General features: G+C 46.4%; 1 protein-coding gene across 1 annotated transcript in view; it reads right to left on the bottom strand.

The window, feature by feature from the left end:
* eIF3b (eukaryotic translation initiation factor 3 subunit b) overlaps positions 1 to 21,999 on the bottom strand; it is a 41,791-nt gene that overhangs the window by 608 nt on the left and 19,184 nt on the right. The window contains exons 6-12 of the mRNA XM_075701583.1: positions 21,247 to 21,404; positions 20,159 to 20,678; positions 15,398 to 15,470; positions 14,712 to 14,913; positions 8,146 to 8,284; positions 4,310 to 4,513; positions 1,389 to 1,497 (exon numbers count right to left, since the gene is read on the bottom strand). Of these exons, the coding sequence (XP_075557698.1) occupies positions 1,389 to 1,497; positions 4,310 to 4,513; positions 8,146 to 8,284; positions 14,712 to 14,913; positions 15,398 to 15,470; positions 20,159 to 20,678; positions 21,247 to 21,404 (1,405 nt within the window). The remainder of the gene's footprint in view (positions 1 to 1,388; positions 1,498 to 4,309; positions 4,514 to 8,145; positions 8,285 to 14,711; positions 14,914 to 15,397; positions 15,471 to 20,158; positions 20,679 to 21,246; positions 21,405 to 21,999) is intronic.

Below are 21,999 nucleotides of genomic sequence, written 5' to 3' on the forward strand. Positions count from 1 at the left end.
CCGAAACAAGCAAAGCCTAGTTGACCTACTAGTCACCGACCACCCCTAAACTGCAGTACAGTCAAGCCAAGACATTCAGTCGTAAAAGCTTTGCGCAATTGGGTCGTGCAAGTTCCGTTCCGCCATGCGTTTGGAACACCATGTATTTAGAACCTAAATATAACGAAGTGCGTTTACATATGATTTAAACATAACGAAATTCCACTGCTGCATCAAAGGAGTACCGGGACAATAAATAGCAACTTCTGCGGACGCAGATGCTCAAAAAAGATTTAATTAGAAGCGGCTGCTTGCGAACGCACCTCTCAAATAGCGCACCATGTCATCAACAGCGACTGCAGAAGCGGAGCAGCTTCACGTGCCGTACTAAGTCCAAGGGCGATAAGATGCTATCGCACTCTGTGCACTGTATTCTTTGGGAGTGAGCGAAAGTGTGCGAGGGTGAGCCGAGAAGGATGGTGGTTTGATGAGCGCAGGCTTCTAACATATCTTTTCACGTTAGCAAGGGGAAAGGAAGGAGGGGGGGCGGGCGTAGCAGAGCCAGCTCCCACTAATGCGATCAAGCGCGTACAACCGTGGGAGGGGGACAGTCGTGGTTACGCATGGTAATTAGAACAGCCAAGTGCATACACAGCCTGCATGCTCTGTTTAGAGGTAATCTGTCGCGTACATGTGCAAAGTGTGGAAGTGCCAACATGGCGTGGTATCACGTGCGCTGTTTTCCCCCGCATTTAGTACCAGAGGTTGCGTAATCACGAGTTTCGGAGACACTTTAAAGCGAGAGGCAGACGAAGCATTTTCTCCCTGCTGCCAACGCTTTTCATGCAAGCGTTATCCCACTGCGGGCAATATTATCAGCTGCAAGGCAGAGTGGATGCAGAAGCGGCTGGCTTTGCTTCGTACCGCCGATGTGAGGATATCGTCAAACCGCATGAAACCATATTGTTTATCGCCGACTCTCAAATCCAACAAAATTAATTTTTTTTTTCTCATTTAAATTTTTCTGTGATTGTGCCATAATTCAAAAAATTTTGTGGGCCCTTCCGTGTAAGAAAATTCTACCGGAGACAGCAGTCATTCGTATACATGATCACATTTCTATGCAATGAAATTTCGATATGATGAAACAAATTGCTGGTTTTACCGACTTAGTTAATCCGAGCTTGATATAATCCGGGATCGACTTTATAAAGAAACTGTTATATAGTGGAGTAAAGCAACTATTTTACCGACTTCATGATATTGATATCTAACTGCATACAGTTGCGCTGCAGAAAGCATCCCTGTCCAATGACTGTACTACGATATGCTTGGAGTGGCACTTGGGTTACAAAACTGCAGCACTAGCTTCCGCAGCACTGCCTGCTATGCGTATAAAACGAACTCACCATCTCGGAGCTGCATACGGATGTCGCGCATGGAGTTGTACTCCTGTGTCTTGCGCTCCTGGAGGGCCCGGTACTCCTCCAACATCCGTTTCCGCTTCTCCATGACCTCCTGCAAGATGTCCATGCCGACAGCAATGTTAAAAAAAGAAAAAGAAAAAAAGAAAAGGGGCACAAGAAATGTGACGAAGTCAACGAAATTAATGGGACTGGAAAACTATTTAGTTGAATTCACAGAACTTAGGAACATTCATGCCAGTAATATTCAATTTATTCAAAGCCAAAAATGAATAATTCTTGCGTATGCACTCCTCATGCAAAACGAGTGGATTGGGTGCATCTTGTATTCCTCCGCAGGGTGGCTAACATTTTCAACGGGTCAATGGTACCCATCACATGAGCTAAAATCTGACTGATATTCCCCCCCGTATTTTACCCATACTTTCCTGTAAATCTTAGCTACTGTATCTAATCAAATCTAATGTGCACTTTCTTCCCAATAAAACGGATAAAAAATTGCGTGCGCATTAGAATCAAGTGCGACCCTAAATCTGCGTTACCACATCACCATCAAAATGGCCGCCTCGTACCCCCTTCAAGCCTAGCTGCCGTAGCTTCCCCCAGCGCTGTAGTATGTGCGCTTACGTAATGCCTCCTTTAGCTTAGGTTACTGCACCGTCCCTCTTCCCAGTCTTCCTGTTTTCTGCGCTTGCTCTATCAGCAGGGAAGTGCCGACTGCAAAGACATGCCGAGTTCATCATGATGCCGCAACTAAAAGGAAAGCGATCATGTGTGCGAAGACGGATGGAAACCAGGCCGCATCAAAGGCGTTCCGAGTTCCCGAAATTTGCGTGCGGGGCTGGCGCAAACAGGAGAGGCGTTCTACACTGGCTGCTGCGATGTACAGTGTGGTTGCATGGCCCCTATGTTGAAAGCAATCTGCGATGGAGACAGAGTCTACGCATCTGGGTGTACCGTGTTGTGTTCTCGTCGCTTAGTTCGCATGGAAGCAAGAGGCCGCACAAAGGCCAATTCGCTCACTCCTGCTACCGAACTTCGTCACTCCAGTGTTTTGATAGAGTTTCCGTGTCATTGAGTGAGATGTGTTCATGTGTGCTTGTGCATGTGTGAGATTGTGCTTGTTATTTTGTTAGTGAGCAAATGTTTAAAAGTCTATAAGGCCGATAAATCTACTATCCTTACTTTTCGTATAGCTGTCTGCTACTTTGCTAACGTAATCGATGCTTCGTCTTTCGGGCAGAACTGCGACGTTTTTTTTTATTTATCGCAACTTTAGTGCATTGGGAGTAAATCTGTTTTTGACAAATGAGAGAAAGTTGTATTTCTGTATGGAAGAATGAGGTGTGCGGTACTGCAAATAACTTTTCTTTCTTTAGGTCACGGTAAGCAGGTGTGCGTTACAACTGAGGGCGAGTTTTAGTAGCTATGGTAAATCAGGCATGACACTGAGTTCCCTTTGCTGCTTCGAACTTTGCATCGCATTAGGCTATGGGGAATCGAAAGCACTTCTTTAAATATCAAACTGCGTAAAATCAAAGCTTGCTACATCGCAGTTGAAAAAGAAATTAAAAACATTTCAACATGATCATGTAATCCCATGCAGGAGTATTTGTGACAAAAGGTATTTTCATTATTCAGTGACTGAAGTGTAAAAAAAAACTACTTGTTTCGTTGTCCAAGGCTTTGCCTCTAGTGCAAAGAACGCACTTAATGTTAGTGGATGTTGTTCACCGATATATATTCTGGTGCTCAGACTGCAGAAGAAACAAAACCGGAGTCGCAGTCTGCATGACAGCAAATGCATTAATGCGAAGAAGGAATTGCGCAGCACATTTCTCACAATGACAGTGCCTCAAAGCCATTGCACAAACTGCTATCAGCCAATTCTGGCATTTTCACTCAGAAGGTGATGAATGCAAATGCATTGCAGAATGTGAAGCAGCAATAATAGCACTTGAGTAGGACTATCCTTTAAATATCATCGTAATTTATGCCACTGTAGGATGGAAGGCTTCTCCTGTTGGTCTCCAGTTACCCTCTCCCTGAGTCATTCAGCTTACCCTTATTATTGTAAAGTTTACCCCATCACACCACCTAGCTTTCTTGTTGTGCTTGACCACACTTTCCTTCCTTGTGAACCTACTCTCCTACTCTACAATAGGCCACCCTTATTATTGTAAAGTTTACCCCACCACACCACCTAGCTTTCTTGTTGTCCTTGACCACACTTTCCTTCCTTGTGAACCTACTCTCCTACTCTACAATAGGCCACCCGCAACTTGCTAAACACTTTACATGGCCTGCCCAACACTATTTGTCAACTCTCAATCTTAAGGGGTCAGCCTGGTGTTACTCGGAGGCCAAAAATCATGGGAAAAAAATCAAATTTTAAAACTGACATTCTTTAAATCTACTACACTTTTTTCACTAACCTGTAAAGTATATTGCTACATAAATCAATACTCACAGATCAATAATAGTAACAAAATTAACTCTACAAACCTGTGACCCTCCCATCTTGAGTAGTTTTCTTGCGATTTTCTGACAATTAACTTTTTTTGGCTCCTTGTAATTTGCCAGCGCTGATAACTCAGCACCCAAAGCAGCTAGAACCACAATTTTTTTTTTTTCAGTATGTAGCTGCATCTACGATTGGTATAATGTGATATAACAAAAGCACATTTCGAAGTTCTAGCTCAAAAATTCAGTTATTTCCCTCGATTTCTTGCCACATGCTCCCACACTGCTGAATGTGAACTTCAATGTATTCAAAACAGAACTTGAAAACGGAAGAATGCATAATGCTTGAGTATCCAAATATTTTTCGCAAGCCCCGCCAGATTTTGCTTCAGAAATCTGAAAATTTTTCACAAAACTTCACGAAAGGCGTTGTATGCACGTGCCTTGGACGCCTTGCTAAGCGAGGCCTTGTCCTTGAGGTCGAACTGCTCCGAGTACTTCTTGAAGTTCTTGCGAATCTCTTTCAGCTTCTCCTCGGTGAGTAGAGAAGGAGGCCGGGGCCTCCACGTCAGCTGGCAGAAGCGATCCAGGTTGCACTTGCGGAGGATCCGCCCTTGGAAGGACCAGATCCAGTAGGCATTGTCCGTCTGCACAACATGACAACAGCAAGCACTCAGCCATGAGAGCACCAGAAGAGCAAAGAGGAGTTGGTGCAGCCTCAGTGTTTTAGCCTTTTTTTTTTTTTCTGCCACTCCGTATACAACTAGTGCATTCCCTCTCGCCACCACCCCCTGCCACCTCCGAGTATACTCAATCTGCCTAAACAGCACGTTACACCTGCCTCTCCAAAAGCAACTCGTGCGAGAAAGAAAGTTGCCTACATGTTGTGCTCTCTCTGGGCAGGTGATCTTAAGCCTACAAAGCTTGTTAGGTTATATTTCCGACAGTAGGTGGAGCCAGTGTCTCAGTGAACGGTCAGTCTGTCTTGGCAAGGCAGTCATGGTGGATCAGTGTGGCAAGCACATCTCCACATCTCCACAAGCTTAGGAACTGTTGATGAACTCTGAATCAAAAGAAGCTGATGATAGAGAACCAGCCTCTAAGTAATATGAAAAGTCCAGTAAGAAAATTGATGAATAACTTGGCAGGGGAACGATCAGTACAGGAACAGTCAGTACTGGAACAGTCAGCACAGCTGAACCACAACACAACGAAGCCGCTGAAGTTACTTTGTTGTACATTCACTATTCATTATTTATAATCAAACAGCAATATCAGTGAAAGAAAATCAAGACTGCGCCTACGCGAGAGTAATGGAAGCTTGACGCCGTACGTCGGCATCGCGATTCACCCAGTAAGGGTGGTATTTTTGACTGTTCGCTTTCAGAGATAAAAATCGCTTTTTCAACATTTGACGTGGCTAGCAACTCACTAGTTGGTGTCGACGGGCGTCAGAACACTCGACATTGTGCCAAACTATGTTCTCCAGCATGACTGACTGGCAAGTCACCGAAATGCCGTTATCACAGAGATCGACTACCGTATTTACTCGCATAATGATCACACTTTTTTGTCAGAAAAAATTGACGCAAATTCAGGGGTGCGATCATTACGCAGGTTAAATTCCCCGCAAAAAGAAAAAAAAATTTTCTTCTTTTTCCGTTTTTTTGTGAAAACTTTTTTGTTTTCTTCTCATGAGTACATTACGTGCATCGAAACAGTTTCTTCTGTATCAGTAATAAATAATAGTGTTAATATCGGCAAATTTGCGGCAGTAACGTAGCCATGTCCACTTTGAGGGGGGCAGAAACAGATGGGCGCGCTTAGCTGCCAGTGACATAGAAACACATGGCGGGCATGCTGCGGAAACTGCGGCATCTGTCTTCACTACTATCCTAATACATACCGCACGTTTGCGCTAAGGGTGGGTGAATATCTTAGCTGTGTTACAAGCGTTGGCGTATGAATAAGGTACACATTTAACGTATCAGTGTAAACGTGGCTACTATCGTCGCCGCTCGCGATTTGTTGCGTGCCCACGAGTGCAGATGAGAAGAATCGAAAGGCGCTTTTTTTTGTTGTTGTTGACCACAACCATTATAAAGCCTACACATAATAAAGGCAAGTTTGGTTGTACCTCTTCTCGTCATGGAAGTGCGGAAAGTGATGAAAGTAATGAAATGAGGCATCTACTTAAGAATGTTTGGTGCGTGCAGACCGCTTGGTTTTTCTTGAAGAGTCGTTCGCGTAGCATTCGACAGATGGTAAGCGCGATCATCATTAGCTAGACTTGGCACATGACATATCGCTGCGGCAATTTCGAGGTGCGATCATTACACGGGAAATAAAAAAAATCGAATTTTGACGACAAAATTCAGGGGTGCGATCATTACGCGAGTGCGATCATTATGCGAGTAAATACGGTACTCAGTGCTATGTGCCCAATTTCAGCGATAACGGCTGTGCGGCGGCATGGCAGTCACGTCAAAGCCCAGCGAAACTCATGCCCGCCTGTCAACCGGTCAACTGCACGCGAACAACACCGCCGTGGCATGAGACATGCATGCTACCTAACCTGCAAACGTACATTTTTTTTTTAAGATGGCGTAAATGCACAGGAGGTGTAGCCAAGGGGCAAGCACTCCTACTCCCATTCAAAAAAATATCTCCTGGTTACACCACTGGCCGACTACTGAGAGTACATTGTGGTGAAGCGCACTGGAGCACAACCAGTCAGGAGCCCTTGGCCATGCATGCCCTACAGACAGGCTGTGGTTAGAGCGGCGGTTTATAACACGCATTCAAGAGTGCAACGACAACACTGCCGCTACGAGCACCACTTCACGCGACACACACGATACACAACAAGAAGCTAGGCGCGTCAGTTGATGCACAGCCCGTGTTATTCTAGTCGCTGTACAGGGGGCCGTATTCCCCGTCAATTCCTTTAGGTGATATGATTACTTTTGTGAGATTTCGCTTTAGTCTGCACCTGAAGCATCGGCATCTGCTAGGGATATCATTTCTCGCACAGTGCCAAGCACACTACCTCGGCCCTGAGCCAGGAAGGCTGTTGCCCGTAGATGTGTTCAGTGCCAAGTCACGCTAAAGCAATTGTATCCCCAAAAACTATCTACTGAAAAAAAAAAAAAGAAAGAGACATTGGAATGACTGCCTCCGGAGGAACATATTTTGAACTGTAATTACACAAATATTCGCTTCACCATATCCAATGTTACTGCGGATCTTGCAGATTTGGTTTTGTTATAACCGTAGTTTAACCCATTGAAATAATGCATGGGCAACAAAATTTTTATTTACAGTATAATCTCGTTAAGTCAAACTCCGATGTCTCGAAATATCGATTAGGTGAGTGAGCGAGCGAAACAACTTTATTTGGTCCACCATAGACGCAAGCAAACTCAACGTCACCTGGCTAGGCCCACTCGGGGACGATTAGGTCAATTTTTTTCCCTGCCACGATCCAACTCTCACCTCCTACCTCGAAAAGCTTTTGAGCCCAACTTCGGATATCTCAAAATCTCAACTTCGAAAATACCAGGAAAAATCCAACGGGGCAGTGTTGGCAGTGTCACTTGTGCTTGCATTTTACTAGGCGGCAGGTTGCTAGCCGAGCCAGACACTAGGCAAGGCCAGTCCATGCTCCAAACTCATCTTTACTTGTTCTTTCTGTCATTACTGTTCACGCGTATTTACTCAGTTGCTTGCTTCCCCTTTGCTGTAGCCTAGTGTAGCAGCGGTGAGCTAGGCCATGCTCCAAGCCTATCTTTGCCCCTTCTTTGTCATCAGGGTTGATGCGCATTTCGCCAGTTGCTCGCTGCCACTTTGTTGCGGTCTAGCGTAGCAGTGGTGAGCTGGTAGCTGACATCCTTCCTTTCCCCTCTCATTTAGGACGCTGTCCATGACGCATCAATGCGATCACAGCATATTAATCATGACGCTGACCAAGATGATCGGTGCTTTTGAACTGGTGCACCCACTCCAAGCGCTGCACTCAAAAGAAAGCAGCATGTGAGCCCACAGCACTTCAGTGACATCGCGGCTTCATAAGAACGCTCGCATCATGCCCGCGCAACAGTGAGGCGCAAAATACCATGTTGCTCGTGGGCGTCTACTGGCGCTTTTCTGCAGTTTTGTTAAATTGAGAACCATCTGTAGAAAAACACTGACAATCGATGGGGTTAAAAATACCAAGAACTTCAAAGATCAAAGGTCAATAACGTGACGGGTTGCAAGCGGGTCAGGAACAGGAACGAACCTTGTGCAGCCACCAGCTGACCCCGGAAACAACATAACGTCCGGTGGGGTCCCACTCCACATCCGAGGCCATGAAGTGGTCATTCGTGTTCATCATAGTGAAGTCGGCAGTGTCAATGAACTCGAGGGTTCCGTTCATGCTGCAAACAGGAAGTACATGCGTATGCACTCAGTCATCTCAAGCATGACCCAAAAGATCAGAAGACAGTTTTCACAACCAGCCCTAGTGAGAAAGTGAACATGGCCATACGAGTCTCCTACGAAAATTACTGCAAGGAACCCTGGTTGCCAGTGCCCAAGCGAGTTGCAAGCACGGTGGTTCAACCAGCCCGAGAGTGACAGGTACAGTACAGGGATGGACAAACAGTAAATTTTAGATTTTAATCGAATGTACTTTGTAAAGGAGATATTTTGGCGAAGAAAAGTGCGGCCTTACTTGCTGTATTTATTATTATTATTAGCCTAATTGCCTAATATTAGCCTAATAGTAACTAGCCTAATATTAGCCTAATTTCGTATTGCACAATTAGGCTAATAAATATACCAATTTGTTGGCTCAAAGTGAATAGTTGTGGTGTTTGGATAAAACCCTGACATGGGAGGAAAAAAAGGAAGGTGAGGGAGAACAATCTTTGTTGCCTAGATGGCAAGTTTATTTCCAGTGCTCTTATGCAGATATATTTCTGCAAAAACGAAAGTTCAACATTTCTTTACAATGTTAGCAATATTGTCAGCTGCGCAGAAAATATATTTATGGATTATTGTCCAATGCTGGGGTTCAGCATGAAGTAGAACCCCACTGATATGTTTTTGAAGGGTTTTGTTTTTGATATTTTTTTGTTTTTGAATGTAAAACAACAAAAATAAACGTAACAGCTGGGAAAATGTAACACTGAGGAAAGTCCCGAAATATCCACCGCCATGTCAGAAACAGCTCTGAATGCACGTATAATTAAGAGAGACATACTACAGTGAAATCTCGTTGATACGATTTGGCTAAATACGTTTTTCGGCATAATACATTTTTTTTTCGTTCCCGGCCGATGCCCTATAGAGGTAAATGCATTTTTGTACGGCTAATACGATCGTATTTCCACGTCGGTTTGGATAATACGATCCCGGAAACGTCTTCTGTATGATGATAACATCAGAGCCAGTCCTTTGAAGCGGGTGGGCAGAGCTACTGAAATTAACATCGAGCGAAACGACAGGCACGGCGGACTAAAGACGCGGCGACGCGCGCTTTGTATGCTCGAGGCTTGGCCTGGCTCGGCTCGGCTAGAGTCCGGCCGTGCTTCTGCACAGCGCCTGCAGCAGTGTGGCGGCCTCTGGGAGCAATTTTCGCAAGCTCGCACACCAAACGCACCGAAGGTTTTTAGCGCCATCTATCCTAAGACATAGTACTCACGGTAAAATCACGTGACCAAGAAGCAGTGATTGGCGCATGCATTGACGATGCTGTAGGCTTTGTTGGCTTTGTGCTTGCCATTTCTCGTTGCCATTTTGGTGTTTCGAGCGTTCAGCTTGCACTTCGCCCTTATCGTTTCTTCTGTTTTGGTGCCGCGTTTCACCCGTGCGCTTCACCATGTCTAGAAAGCGTAAAGCATTATCGCTGAAAGAAAAACTCGACGTCCTAGCAAAAGTCGACGAAAATCCGCAGAAGAAACGTGTCAACCTGGCACGCGAACTTTGTTTGCCTGTCTCCACGCTGAACACGATCGTCGGCAAGCGAGAAGAAATTCAGAAGAACATTCAAGTCTTCGGCGCCGGCGTGAAGCAAACAAGGGGCGCCCAGCATGGCAAGATGGAAGAGGTTCTTCTGGCATGGTTCAGGGAAGTAAGGGTGGCGGGCGTGAACGTGGACGGGACAGTTGTTCGCGAGAGAGCTGATGAGATAGCACTCTCGTTGGGCATCGAAGATTTTAAAGCTTCGGGCGGGTGGCTCCATCGTTTTAAAACACGGCATGGCCTGTCGTATAAAACCGTTTCCGGCGAAGGGAAGTCTGCCGACCAAGATCAGGTCTCCAACTGGCTTTCGACTCTGCCGGCGGTGATTGCTCAGTACCAGCCAAGGGACGTGTTCAACGCAGATGAAGCTGGGTTGTTCATCAATCTTCAGCCCGAGAAAAGTCTCAGCATAAAAGGTGAGACGTGTCAAGGCGGAAAAAAAAGCAAAGAAAGAGTCACCGTATTGTTGTGCTGCAACGCTGATGGAACCGAGAAGCTCAAGCCTACTGTCATTGGCAAATACTGGAAGCCACGCTGCTTTTCGCATAACCCACGCCTTCCTGTCATTTATAAAGCGAATAAGAAGGCATGGATGACCGGAGCCCTTTTCACAGAGTTCCTCACATTTCTGGATGCCCGGATGCGTGCCGCGAACCGTAGAATTCTTCTGGTTCTCGACAATTGTGCCGCGCACCCTGTCGATACTTCGTGGCTGCAAAACGTAAAAGTAATTTTCCTGCCGCCCAACTGCACCAGCCACTTGCAGCCCCTAGATGCAGGAATCATTAGAAACATGAAATTTCACTTTAGGAGCTTGTTGATCAGACGCTTTTTGGCCAAGATTGACCGGAAAGATGCCAGCTTGAAGGTGGATCTTCTTGATGCCATCCATTTTCTGGCGATGTCATGGGATCGCGTCAAACCTGACACCATCGCCAACTGCTTCAAGAAGTGTGGTTTTTTTTGTGCACCTGGCGATACTGAGGAAAATGGAGATGACGGCGCAGAGATTGACATCCCGGACTGGGGTGACCTCAATGTCGACGCGTCTCCGGAAGAGTTTGTATCGGCGGACGACCAACTGGCGACATGTGAATTGCGCACCGTCCAAGACATCATTGCAGATGTTACCGCTGAAGAGGAGAGCGACGACGATGACAACCAAGACGCCGGAGATTGCAACAGCGATCGTCGGCCATTAAATACTGACGGTGCTCTCGAAGCTTTGGACAGGCTTCGTGGCTTTGTCGCGTCTGCGGAGCTCAGCGAGGAAACTGCTACTCGTTTTTACGAGTTCCAGAAAAGCTTGCTGCAGGACCTCGAAAAGCAAAAAGTGCAGCGCAAAGTGACGGATTATTTTAATGTGCTTTAATAAAAGCAAGTTCTGTGCCAAGTATATATTATTCGCGATCTTTTGGAGTCCGTTTTGGATAATACGATTTTTGGACAATACTATTTTCGGTGCCCGTGAGAATCGTATCAACGAGATTCCACTGTATAATATTCCATAACAGTGACCTCCCTCCGTTTTAGATATGCTTCACCGCTTAACACAGCTGCATTGCGGCAAAGCTGACTTTGGGAAGCCAACAAAAATTGCAATCGTGCACAGTATGTCGTGTGTCCAAATTTGCCCCTGCAGCGTTAAAGTTAAGTGACCACTGCATTCGAGTGCAACATAAGATGTGGGAACATTACACAACGGTGACATATCAAATGGGAACATAATACACAGAAGTCAATGAGCTTTAGGTCTGGACTGCGAAGATGTGACGTATCAGCCGGGAAAATGCAACAGTTAGAAGCATATCACGGCCTTCCACCGTGTTTAAATTTCATGCCGGTGAAGTCTGCAGGGTGTTCCATGTTTGCCCGGTGTGCACCTCAATCTCTGTCGCATGCCACCGCAATTCCACGAAGCGCACATGCAGTATCCTACTACCTTGACAGCGCCAACTGCGTGGTACCGGCTGTTAGGCTCGGTGCTTCTTACCTACACAGGAGTTTGGCCTATTCCATTCAGAAGGCACGCAAACTTACTAACACCAGCAAAAGTTTACGGCTAAGTGCCCGTGCATTCCAATTCTACGGCCCCCAGTCTATCCCGTGCATGCGATCTCGACACAATCACCGATGAGCCACTCAACGGGTGGCAACACTTCACGTGATGGTTTTGGCAAATTTTCGGCGCAGCGATACTGCCTTGGCCATTAAACCTTGTCAGCACTGCTTCACCAGGTGTTGTTCGCAACCAAAGTTGCGGCTTGGTCATCAAGAGGTAAAGTCGCGAAGGAAATCGACGATATGGGGGACAACTTGAATGGCATCGGTTTTTAGATTTTCCAACACCGTGTATGCGAATGATATCCGAGAAATTGACAGAGACGCTGCGTGGAATCCGAGACTTCAACAATTGAAAAATTGGTCGGTGGCATGGTGGCCCAGTGGTGGCTTCGTTTTTAGCTTGTTTTGGTTGGCCCTGAGCCGTGTCAATGGCAATGTGACATGAATCCCGAAATAGAAACTATTGATTGTACATTTTCAAATTGATATTAGCTTGTTCCGAATACTGAAATTCAAACGGAAGCAAATACCAAACACTATAAAATCAATCAAGTACACTGTCAACTGATTTCTCGGACCTCGCATGGACCGAAAAATAGTCCAAAAACTTGTTCAGCCAGAAAAATAAAATATATTAGGCTTAGAGCGAATTAACAAAATCTTTTACAATGACCTGCCTAATACTACACTTGAAGGCAACCAGATCACATTTGCTTGGATTTGCGCAACAGTGACGTCGTCTCAGTATACGGTCTGACAATAGTGTCATCGCGTTGGCGATCTGTGATCTTTGTTGCCGGAGATCGCCACAGAGATCGGAGAAGAGAGCCACATTTCTTTGCGCCACTTGGCTCTCACGAAGGCGCACAAGCAGTGCCGATCACACAAATCCAAAGCTGCAGAAACACACACAAAGATGCGACGTCGTCTCCGAGACACACCTGCTCTGTGGACACACCACGTGCAAATAGCAACCGAAACTTTAAACATAAATAAACTAATAAACATGGATCATGCATTAAGTGGTTATGATGATAGTGCTGACTGAAAAAGAAATGTAAACAAGAAAAAGTGCTATCCCCTAGAGCATTTTGTCAGCCAAGGAAGAGTGGGCATGGCCTCCGAGACTTGAGGATATTGCGCTCTCTCTATTGAAAACGTGCATATCCCGATCTTGGAGACTATAGAGCGGGCCACTCGAAGTCAAGATTGGCCAAGGCAGCGGGAAAATCCAACATGTCGGCTCCCAAGAATTGGGAGTAGCGTGGCTCGGAACGGGCAATTTAGTCCGGAAAATCGAATTTGGGGCCTAAATTCGCGTGAATAATCGGTCGTGAAAATGCATCAGATCTATGGGAACCCTGACGGTGAATTCATGAAGTCAGGAATATCCATCAAGTTCAATTTTTTTGTAGTCTGAAGACTTCATCAGTGACTGTACATGAAAACATTGAATATTTGCCCAGCCATATTACACAGGAGAGCTTCTTTCTCACATTTTGCCCAACTTTCTACGCATGTGTGAGTGAGTTGCAAGAGGTAGACCTGGGGACTTTTGCTTCTCTAAATCCGCCTTTGCCTATGTACCACTGAGGACAGTGCACTTTGCTGTTTAACTGCCGCTTAAACTTCCATCCAAAAGGGATCACAGTGGCTGATGCAGAGTCCGTAACGGCGAAGCAGCAGCTTAATTTTTTTCTTTCTAATCAGTGGTCGACCTGCGTCACTGGGGCACATGTAATATACGACTTGCCGCTTTGAGCTGCGCCTTTGGCATTCTTACTACGGCCAGTGCCAAGGTCGTCAGCTACGTAGCACAGCTGTCTCCGCCACCTACTCCTTTCCAAATGGAATTACAATGCCTTTGACCTGGAAGGTGCAAACTGGGACAAAATTTTAATACTGCAGAAACATTGTCGTGTCGAACCGAGGACCTCGTAGCCATGAGTGCAATGGTTTTACGCAGTGCCACGAAACAGGAACAAGTCTATTTAGGGAACATTTGTATGCTGCTGCATAGTGTGCATAGCAGCTCGGCGTTGTTGTAGAGTGAAACCCTTCGAAATTTCAAGAGTCACTAACCGCCCATATTTTCAACTAATCATGCAAAAACCTGCGTTTCTTTTCTGTACGCATATTTTTGAGTGTCTATTCAGTTGTTGCTTTCCGATGCTTTGTACAGGACCATCCCTTCGATGTGTGTATTATTGTATTGCCCCCCCCCCCCATGTAATATACCCCACATGCAGCCCTTAAGGGAATAATAAATGATGATGATGATGATGAGGGACAAACAGAGCAAAGTGCGTTCTCCTCCGAAGTACCAAGGCATAGGCAAATTGTGAGAAGAAAAGGCTCCCGGGTAGCGCTCTTGCAACTCACACATGCGCACAAGGGTCGAGCAAACGTGAGAAAGAAGCTCTCGTCTGCACATGTGCTTCAGCACTGTGACGGTACGACAGTGTCATCAGCACCAATGGCAGAAATGTGCCTCGAGCGTCCGTATAATTGTCACCACAATAAAACATCTACTTTTGCTACCCTTCCGTGACGCATCCACTCGTACTTCAAACATAAGATTTTCCCCAGAGGCTGCTTGGGATACCAACACCAGCTGAAACTAGGCTCTTTACCGAGCCAAAAAATTTAATTGCAGTCGGCTTTCAAGGTGTGTGCTTGTCAAGGCCTGCAAGTATGGACCAACTATCAAAACAACACATTCCCTTAAAGCGGCTCACAGCAGACAATCCAGACAGGCAAAGGAGGCGCACTCACGTTCGCAGGCCAGCGAGCACGATGAACTGCCCGCTGGGCGACCAGAAGAGATGGTTGCATTGCTTGCGCTCAAACTTCTTGAGCAGCACAGCCGATGCGCCAGGCTTGACCCCGTAGAAGGACACAGAGATGTGCGGGCTCTCCCCGTGGATGATGGCAAACTTGCTGCCCACGGGCTCCCAGGCAAACGCCACAATAGAGTCTGCGCGCGGGGCAAGGTCACGAGAAAGAAACAGATGATGCCGTTAGAGCAGACAGCTGTACTGCAACAAATACTATTGGCTGCAAGGGGTGTTTGATATGTCTGGTGGCTTCAACTGTGAAGACTTACTATTTCAGTGACAGCGGAACATACGACTTTGACAATTAAACAAGCAGAGGAGGGAGAGTTTACTCTAAATGCACCCACGTATAACTGCCCAATTGCAAACAGACAAAGACGCTGTCCAATAGCTCTTCACAGGCAACGAAGCTACACTTGCGGGGTCTGTATTGTGGGTTGACCCCTTTTGAACGTGTCACAGGGAGCAGCTGCTGATCGGCTAAGCCAGTGGACAGAACAAGAGTCGCTCTACCGAGACGTCGTATTGGACGTTACTGTACACAATAGTGAACATATCTGTAAAAGTGATCAAACTGAGAATGCAGCCTCAGGCAAACTCGAGCGTTGGAGCACGCACACGCACCTTTTATCTCGAGACTGTCTACGGGAATCTGCTTCTCCTTCATGAGGAAGATCTCAAAGTTGAAGTACATCCCCTGCAAGACGGGCAAAACACTGTTAGTACACCTTGTGCAAGTAAAGTACTACTCATGAAAAAAAAACACTCTTAATTCGCTGCGTACATGTCTGAATAAAAAAATACTTGTAAAGAAAAATGAACTAGTAACGCACTGTATACGTGTCTAAATAAAGTAAAAGACCAACCTATGTAACCTATCGAATGTCGCACAAATGCCACAAAACACCACAAATTGTGCAAACAGGTACTGCACTTAATTCCAGTGAACACCACTTTCCCCAAAAGAAAACAGGTTGGGAAATTGACTGCAATCAGCAGGGCTTGGCTTGACTTTAGCGGTGCATTCAAAAACGATGTGATAAGAATACTCAGATGCAAATGGGAGCACGGTGGCGCTGCAACAATGAAACTGTGCAACCCCGGCAAGTTCCAACTTTTTGGCTTTCACTGAAAACTTCATTCCACGGCCACTACGCTGTTCGTGTTAAACTTGGAAGACATCGTGGTGCAATTTATTCACAAGCATTGTGTGCGAGAGCTGCCCATTGGGGCTATTCAACAGCGCAGAAGATAAGCCTCATCGGTCACCGTAGTGGGCCAACATGGCACGAAACACCTGAAGCTGCAATAAAAGGAACTAGACCATCAAAACAAATGAATGGCTGGCAGCCATGTAAGGACATAAGTCAGCTGCAGTGGTTGTCGGCATTCAACCTTGGGCGCCCAGTGCGTGCCGTTCGTTTCTTGATATGGCAATGTTACGCGCCTTGCACATCGCCGGTGATGTGCTGTAGGATGTCAGATGTGACTAGCAACCATCACCCGGACGAGAATCCTCACAGTTCCCGTGCAGTTTTCGTCTCTCACAACGAATCAAGTGTACTGATGAAATAAAGTGTGTGCTGTAGTTAAGTGCACTGAACAACCTTTTTCTTTTTTTTTTGATGCCTAAGCGTCAGAAGGCCCATTCGGTGAAAAAGCCGACAGCGTCTGTAGCAGCGAAAGAACGGCACCTAACTTCCCATTGGCTGCGATGCCCCGTCCCGAGCATGCCTTGCCCGCTGGTGATGCTGGCTCGGACAGTGCATACTGCTATGGAGTCTGATGCCTTTACATTGTTGGCGTCCGCAGCCTCAGCAGTGGCAGAACGTGACCATCCAAGCCAATACACCGCGGACGAAGTAAGGGAGCGGAAGAACGCAGCAGAACGAGCGAAGAGGCAGGCAGCGAAATCCACCACCGTCGACAACTCTCCCAATACATACACGGCGCAAAACTCGAAGGACTGCTCAGCGGCATTCAATTGGACATTAATGCTTTTGCATTCCCAGCTCATAAGAAGTTCTTAGGTGACCTGGATTCCCCCCCCAGCCCCATTTTATGCCCCTCAAAGCAGGGGTTCGACCAACATTTCGCGTCGACCTATATTCTGGTTTTCATGGCAGCATGTGTTGTAGGACGACCTGGCAAAGTGGTCAGCCGAAGCACAGGCCACCCTACTGTTCTCGATGGTTTCCGAGTAAATTAAGGAATGTAGAATATCGAATGCAGTGGACTGCAAGGATGACAACATATTGTAGTCCATAGGTAACAATAATCTTTACCACAGGTTTCGTCCACTCATTGTAGCCAAAATCAGTGGCATGGCATCTTTCCTGTTACAAAATAAGGGTGTCCGTAAGATTTGGGCACACATCGTGTTCCACTTCAAAGCCACAGAAACTGGGCATGTGTTGGAATCAAGTAAGTGCAGCATCTGGGTCAGCTGCTCTATGACATCAGCAGGGAAACAATGCAGTGTTATAGGACATGCAAAAACTGATAACCAAGTGTGAGAAAGTGCAGCTACATGTCACTTTGTCACCGTGCAGCGCATGTCACTGTCTGTCGCGCTGTTTTCAGGCTAAAATCTTCCAAGCTGCCACCAGAAAGGTCGAGGACATTAGATGAAAACCGCAGTAATTCTGTAACATTGGAAATCTGAGTAGCGCTAAAGAGGCAAGGTCAGATAAATAAAACACACAGAGCCAATTTTATAGTTTTATAGTGTTTGAGAAAATACACATCTGAATGTGTATGTTCTCAAAGTAAGCAGCTTAAGTCAGCACTGTGTGTTGTCCATTCACCCATAGAACTTCTTACTAAAATTACTAGCGGGAATTGGGGCACTTCCATCCTTCAAGCTAGCGTGCGAATGATGCTTAGTAGTTGAACCTCACTATAACAAAGCTGCAGCTGCCACTGAAATTGCTTCGTTATATCCAATATTAATTATAAACTGACACACTAATATTAACGAAAAAAATATCTGAAAATGCTTCTATGTGAGAGAAATGCAGGCACGACGCTGTACCTCCACATTGCTAGGCACCCAGCAGAGGCGGTATTCTCGGTTGTTCACTTTCAGAGATCAAATCACTTTCGCAACGTTTTGCGTGACTAGCAATTGACTCTTCGGTGTAGACGGGCGACAGCACCCTGACACTGTGTGATGCACGCCATCTTACATGACTGGCAAGCTGCCACACTGGCGTTATAGTCAAAATTGTCCCCTCGGTGCTGTGCGGCTAATCCCAGTGATTACCGTATTTACACGCATAATGATTGCACTCGTGTAATGATCACGCCCTGTATTCTGTCTTCAAAATTCTAGTTTCAATCTTTCCCATGTAATGATCGCACCCCCGAACTTGTCGCAGCGATATGTCGTGTGCCAAGTCCAGTTAATGACGATCGCGCTTACCATCTGTTGAATGCTGTCGAATGCTACGTGAACGACTCTTAAAGACATACTAAGCAGTCTACACGCACCAAACATTCTTAACCCTTCAAGGGCCAAAGACGTAAATATACGGCGCCGCGAACAAGTCCGAAAATGGTCGATGCCGTATATTTATGGCGCCGTCTGTTCATTTAAAAAGCATGCCAATTTCCTAACTTTTTTTTTCTGTCATATGCTGCCACTATGTAGGAATATAGGGAATTTTTTTCGCGTGCCTCCCTCTCTCTGTTTTCGTTGCATGGTCTGTTTTAGAGCTAGTTTGCTCCCGCGTGTTTATATACTACTGCTCACGCATTGGCGGACGGTGGTTTGGGTTTGGTTCAGCGGGCAGTTTCAGCTTCTTGCGCTTACAAAACTGATGGCTATCTCTTTACTAATCGCTCAAAGCGCGACCGCCTGTCTCTCGCTCGTTTAGTGCTCACAGGGGTGTGCATAGGAAGGATGCAGCCGTGCATGCGTTTCCGTTGCTTTCTTTCCTTTCTTTTTGGACACTCGCGAAAATTGCCTTTGATTGGCGATAGGATGAAGATTAGCGGAAGTTCGTCACACATTCTGCTTTTTTAACAGGCACACAACCACACAGTTTGCTTGAGTGCGCGCACCTATGCAGTTCTATTACGCTATGGATGTACATATTAGTGTAAGAGCAGGAACACTTGAGTCTTGCGACATATTCTCGTGTGTGCATTTTCAAAGCCTTGAACTATGTGTATAATAATGCATCAAATTTTTAATTCTAATAAGTTTATTTCCTTTTTTATCGTTGTTATTCATGAATGAAGAGTACATATATACCAACTCAAAATATTTTTTTCTCACTTTACAGTCACCCTAGAAAAACTACAGTACATTTTTTCCTATATAAGTCCCTAAGAATTGGAATCTGCAATAAAAAAAATCGACCCTGGGCGGTCGCATTAGGCGAAAATAATCACCCCTCAAAGGGTTAAGCAGGTGCCCCATTCCATTCCTTTCATCACTTTCCGCACTTCCATGAAAAAAAAAGAAGCTACAACCAAACTTACCTTGGCTTTATTTTTATTATTTGTAGGCATCATAATGGTTTTGGCCAACAACAACAAGAAAGGTGCCTTTCAATTCTTCTCGTCTGCACTCGTGGGCACGCAACAAATCGCGAGCGGCAATGATAGTGGCCACGTTTACATTGATATGTTCGAAGTGTACCTATTCATACGCCGACACTTGTAACAGGGCTAACATATTCGCCCACCCTTAGCGGAAACGTGCCGTATTAGGATAGTAGTGAAGACAAATGCCGCAGTTTCCGCAGCATGCCCGCCATGTGTTTCTGTCACGGGCAGCTAAGCGTGCCCACCTTTGTTTCTGTGCCTTCAAAGTGGACATGGCTACTTTGTCGCAAACTTTCCGATATTTACTATATTGTTCATTACTGATACGAAGAAAGTGTTTCAATGCGCGTAGTGCACTCACGAGAAGAAAAAAATTGCGTTTGACGTGATGTGACTTGCAGCCGAAGCATATCACTGCTTTGAACCACAACTAGCCGAATCTAGCCGTTCATTGGTACTTCGCCCTTTACCTCTAGATCCGAGAAAAAAAGAAAAAAGGTGCGGTTTTTTGCATGCATTAATTTTTTTTGGGCTGCCTGAATTTTCAGACGTTTTTACGTTCCCTAGAGGGTGCGAAAAATCGGTTGTTGACTGTATACACGCATGCACCCACTGTCTCCTGTCACAGTATGAGCACCGACACGACCATTAAGTATACTGGCAGGCCTTTGCGGCTATTTTGGACGTGCCTGCGGCGATCTTAGCCCTTGGGGGCAGTAAAGTGCATGCATTCGCCTTGTCGGACTGCCCGATTTTCTGCACATTTTCGCGTTCCCTAGCGAGCCTGAAAAATCAGACGCTGACTGGAAATAAGAGGCGGCCGCTACTCACGCTGTACTTCCACTCGTTCTTCTCCCGCTTGGCCTTGGTGTAGCGGTCGACCTTGACGCAGAGGTAGTCGCCCGACTTTTGCCAGTGCATCTTGCAGTCAGCCACATTGAAGAGGTTCTTGGCACGGAGCTCCTGGCGCGAGGGCACCTCGATGAGGGTCACCCGCGCCGGCACGTTCTTGTCCTCGGCCACCCAGTAGGCCAGGATGTTTGACACTGGGGACCAGGAGAAGTTGCGGATGCCCGCGATCTTGAGCGACTTCTTGTCCAGCAGGCCGAACGACGGCGTCTCGTAGATGCTGAGCATGTCGACCGACATGCGGGCGAAGAAGCGGTCGTCGCTGCTCCACCGGAACAGGGGCCAGCTGGTGATCTCGGCGTCGGCGATGAACGAGCGCTTCTTGAGGCCTGTCCGGATGTCCCAGATTATCACTGTCTGGCTCCCGTCGTCGGGCGGCGGAAGGCCCTTCTGGTGTGCTGCGTAAGCCTCAGGTGATGGCGGGCTCAGTGTCACCAGATAGCTGCGTAAAAAAACATAGAGAGAGACTCATCTCAGCCACGCTCACTGCGCGCACAGCTTACATGCTTTGTGAGATGACATCATGAGTTTATTTATTTATTAATTTGATTAATTTGTGAATTTTAAAGTCACAAGGCAAAACTGGAGCAGCCAGAGACACCTCAGTGGAGGGCACCAGATTAACTTTTGAGCACTTGGGGTTCCTTAACATGCACCTAAAGTTAAGTACATGAGCGTTTTTGCATTTTGTCCCCATCCAAAAACAGCCACAGTGGCCAGGAATCGAACCTACGACCTCGAGCGCTGCAGCAGAACTCCATAGCACATGCTGCTGCGGTGGTAGAGAGAACTTGCCTCGACACTCGCTTGGCCCAACTCGCTAGTGCTGACGTGAACTTGACGACCAGATGCCGGCCCGACAAGCCGACTTGACCCAACTTCACTGGGCTTACGTAACACAGCTATTGGCAGCCTTGACGCCATGACATAGCATACGAGAGCTTTTTGTCCGGTCGCCTGCTCACGCGCTGTACACAACACCTACAACCGAAAGGATGTCCTACACTCACTTTTCACATGGTGAGAAGTCGATGTACTTGACGCCAAAGTGGCTGAACCGCATGATTTGGGCGTAGCTGGGCCCGCCCCACAGGGCTATGCCTTGCTGGTGGAAGGTGGCAAAGTAGGACCCCAGCGGAGACCACATCACCCCGCTGTCGGACCAACGCTGCACAAAGAGAAGAGGGACCAAGAGGGTGTCACAGCAACCCCTCACCATGACCTCACCGAAGGTCGAAGCCAGTTGCACGCACACACGGCAGTGACTCATGTCACTCAAAGCATACAGTTTCCTGCACAAATCACTAGACGGTGAGGGTGTCCATTCAAACTGCAAGTATGCCGGTAGCATGGGAATGACACGTGGATTTGCTTAAGCTCTGTCATTTAGGCTTGAGACGGCCTGGCGACTTTCACAGACTGACCACTTTCAATAAATTTTTGCATTATTAGATGCAACGAGGCACATGATTACACATGTGGGCACACACTATTTGCCTTGCTCGGTTTAGAAAGCTACAATTTCTTGGAAATTTAGAAGAGTATAAAGCGTAATAAACAACACCACAATGTTTGAAAGCTGAACAGATCCATGTCGTACTGATCATAACTTTTATGGTAGCAAAATAACTGCAGCCAGCGTCAGTGCTTCCTCTAGTAATTTTTGTATCAGGCTATGATTCACAGTGCCTCAAAATAGGATCATGTTACCCTTTGACTGCCAAAAGTTGCATATTCTGCACATATTAGTTTTGCCAGTTGTA

Source organism: Dermacentor variabilis, chromosome 8 (genome assembly GCF_050947875.1).
Source record: "Dermacentor variabilis isolate Ectoservices chromosome 8, ASM5094787v1, whole genome shotgun sequence".
Lineage (NCBI taxonomy): Eukaryota > Metazoa > Arthropoda > Arachnida > Ixodida > Ixodidae > Dermacentor > Dermacentor variabilis.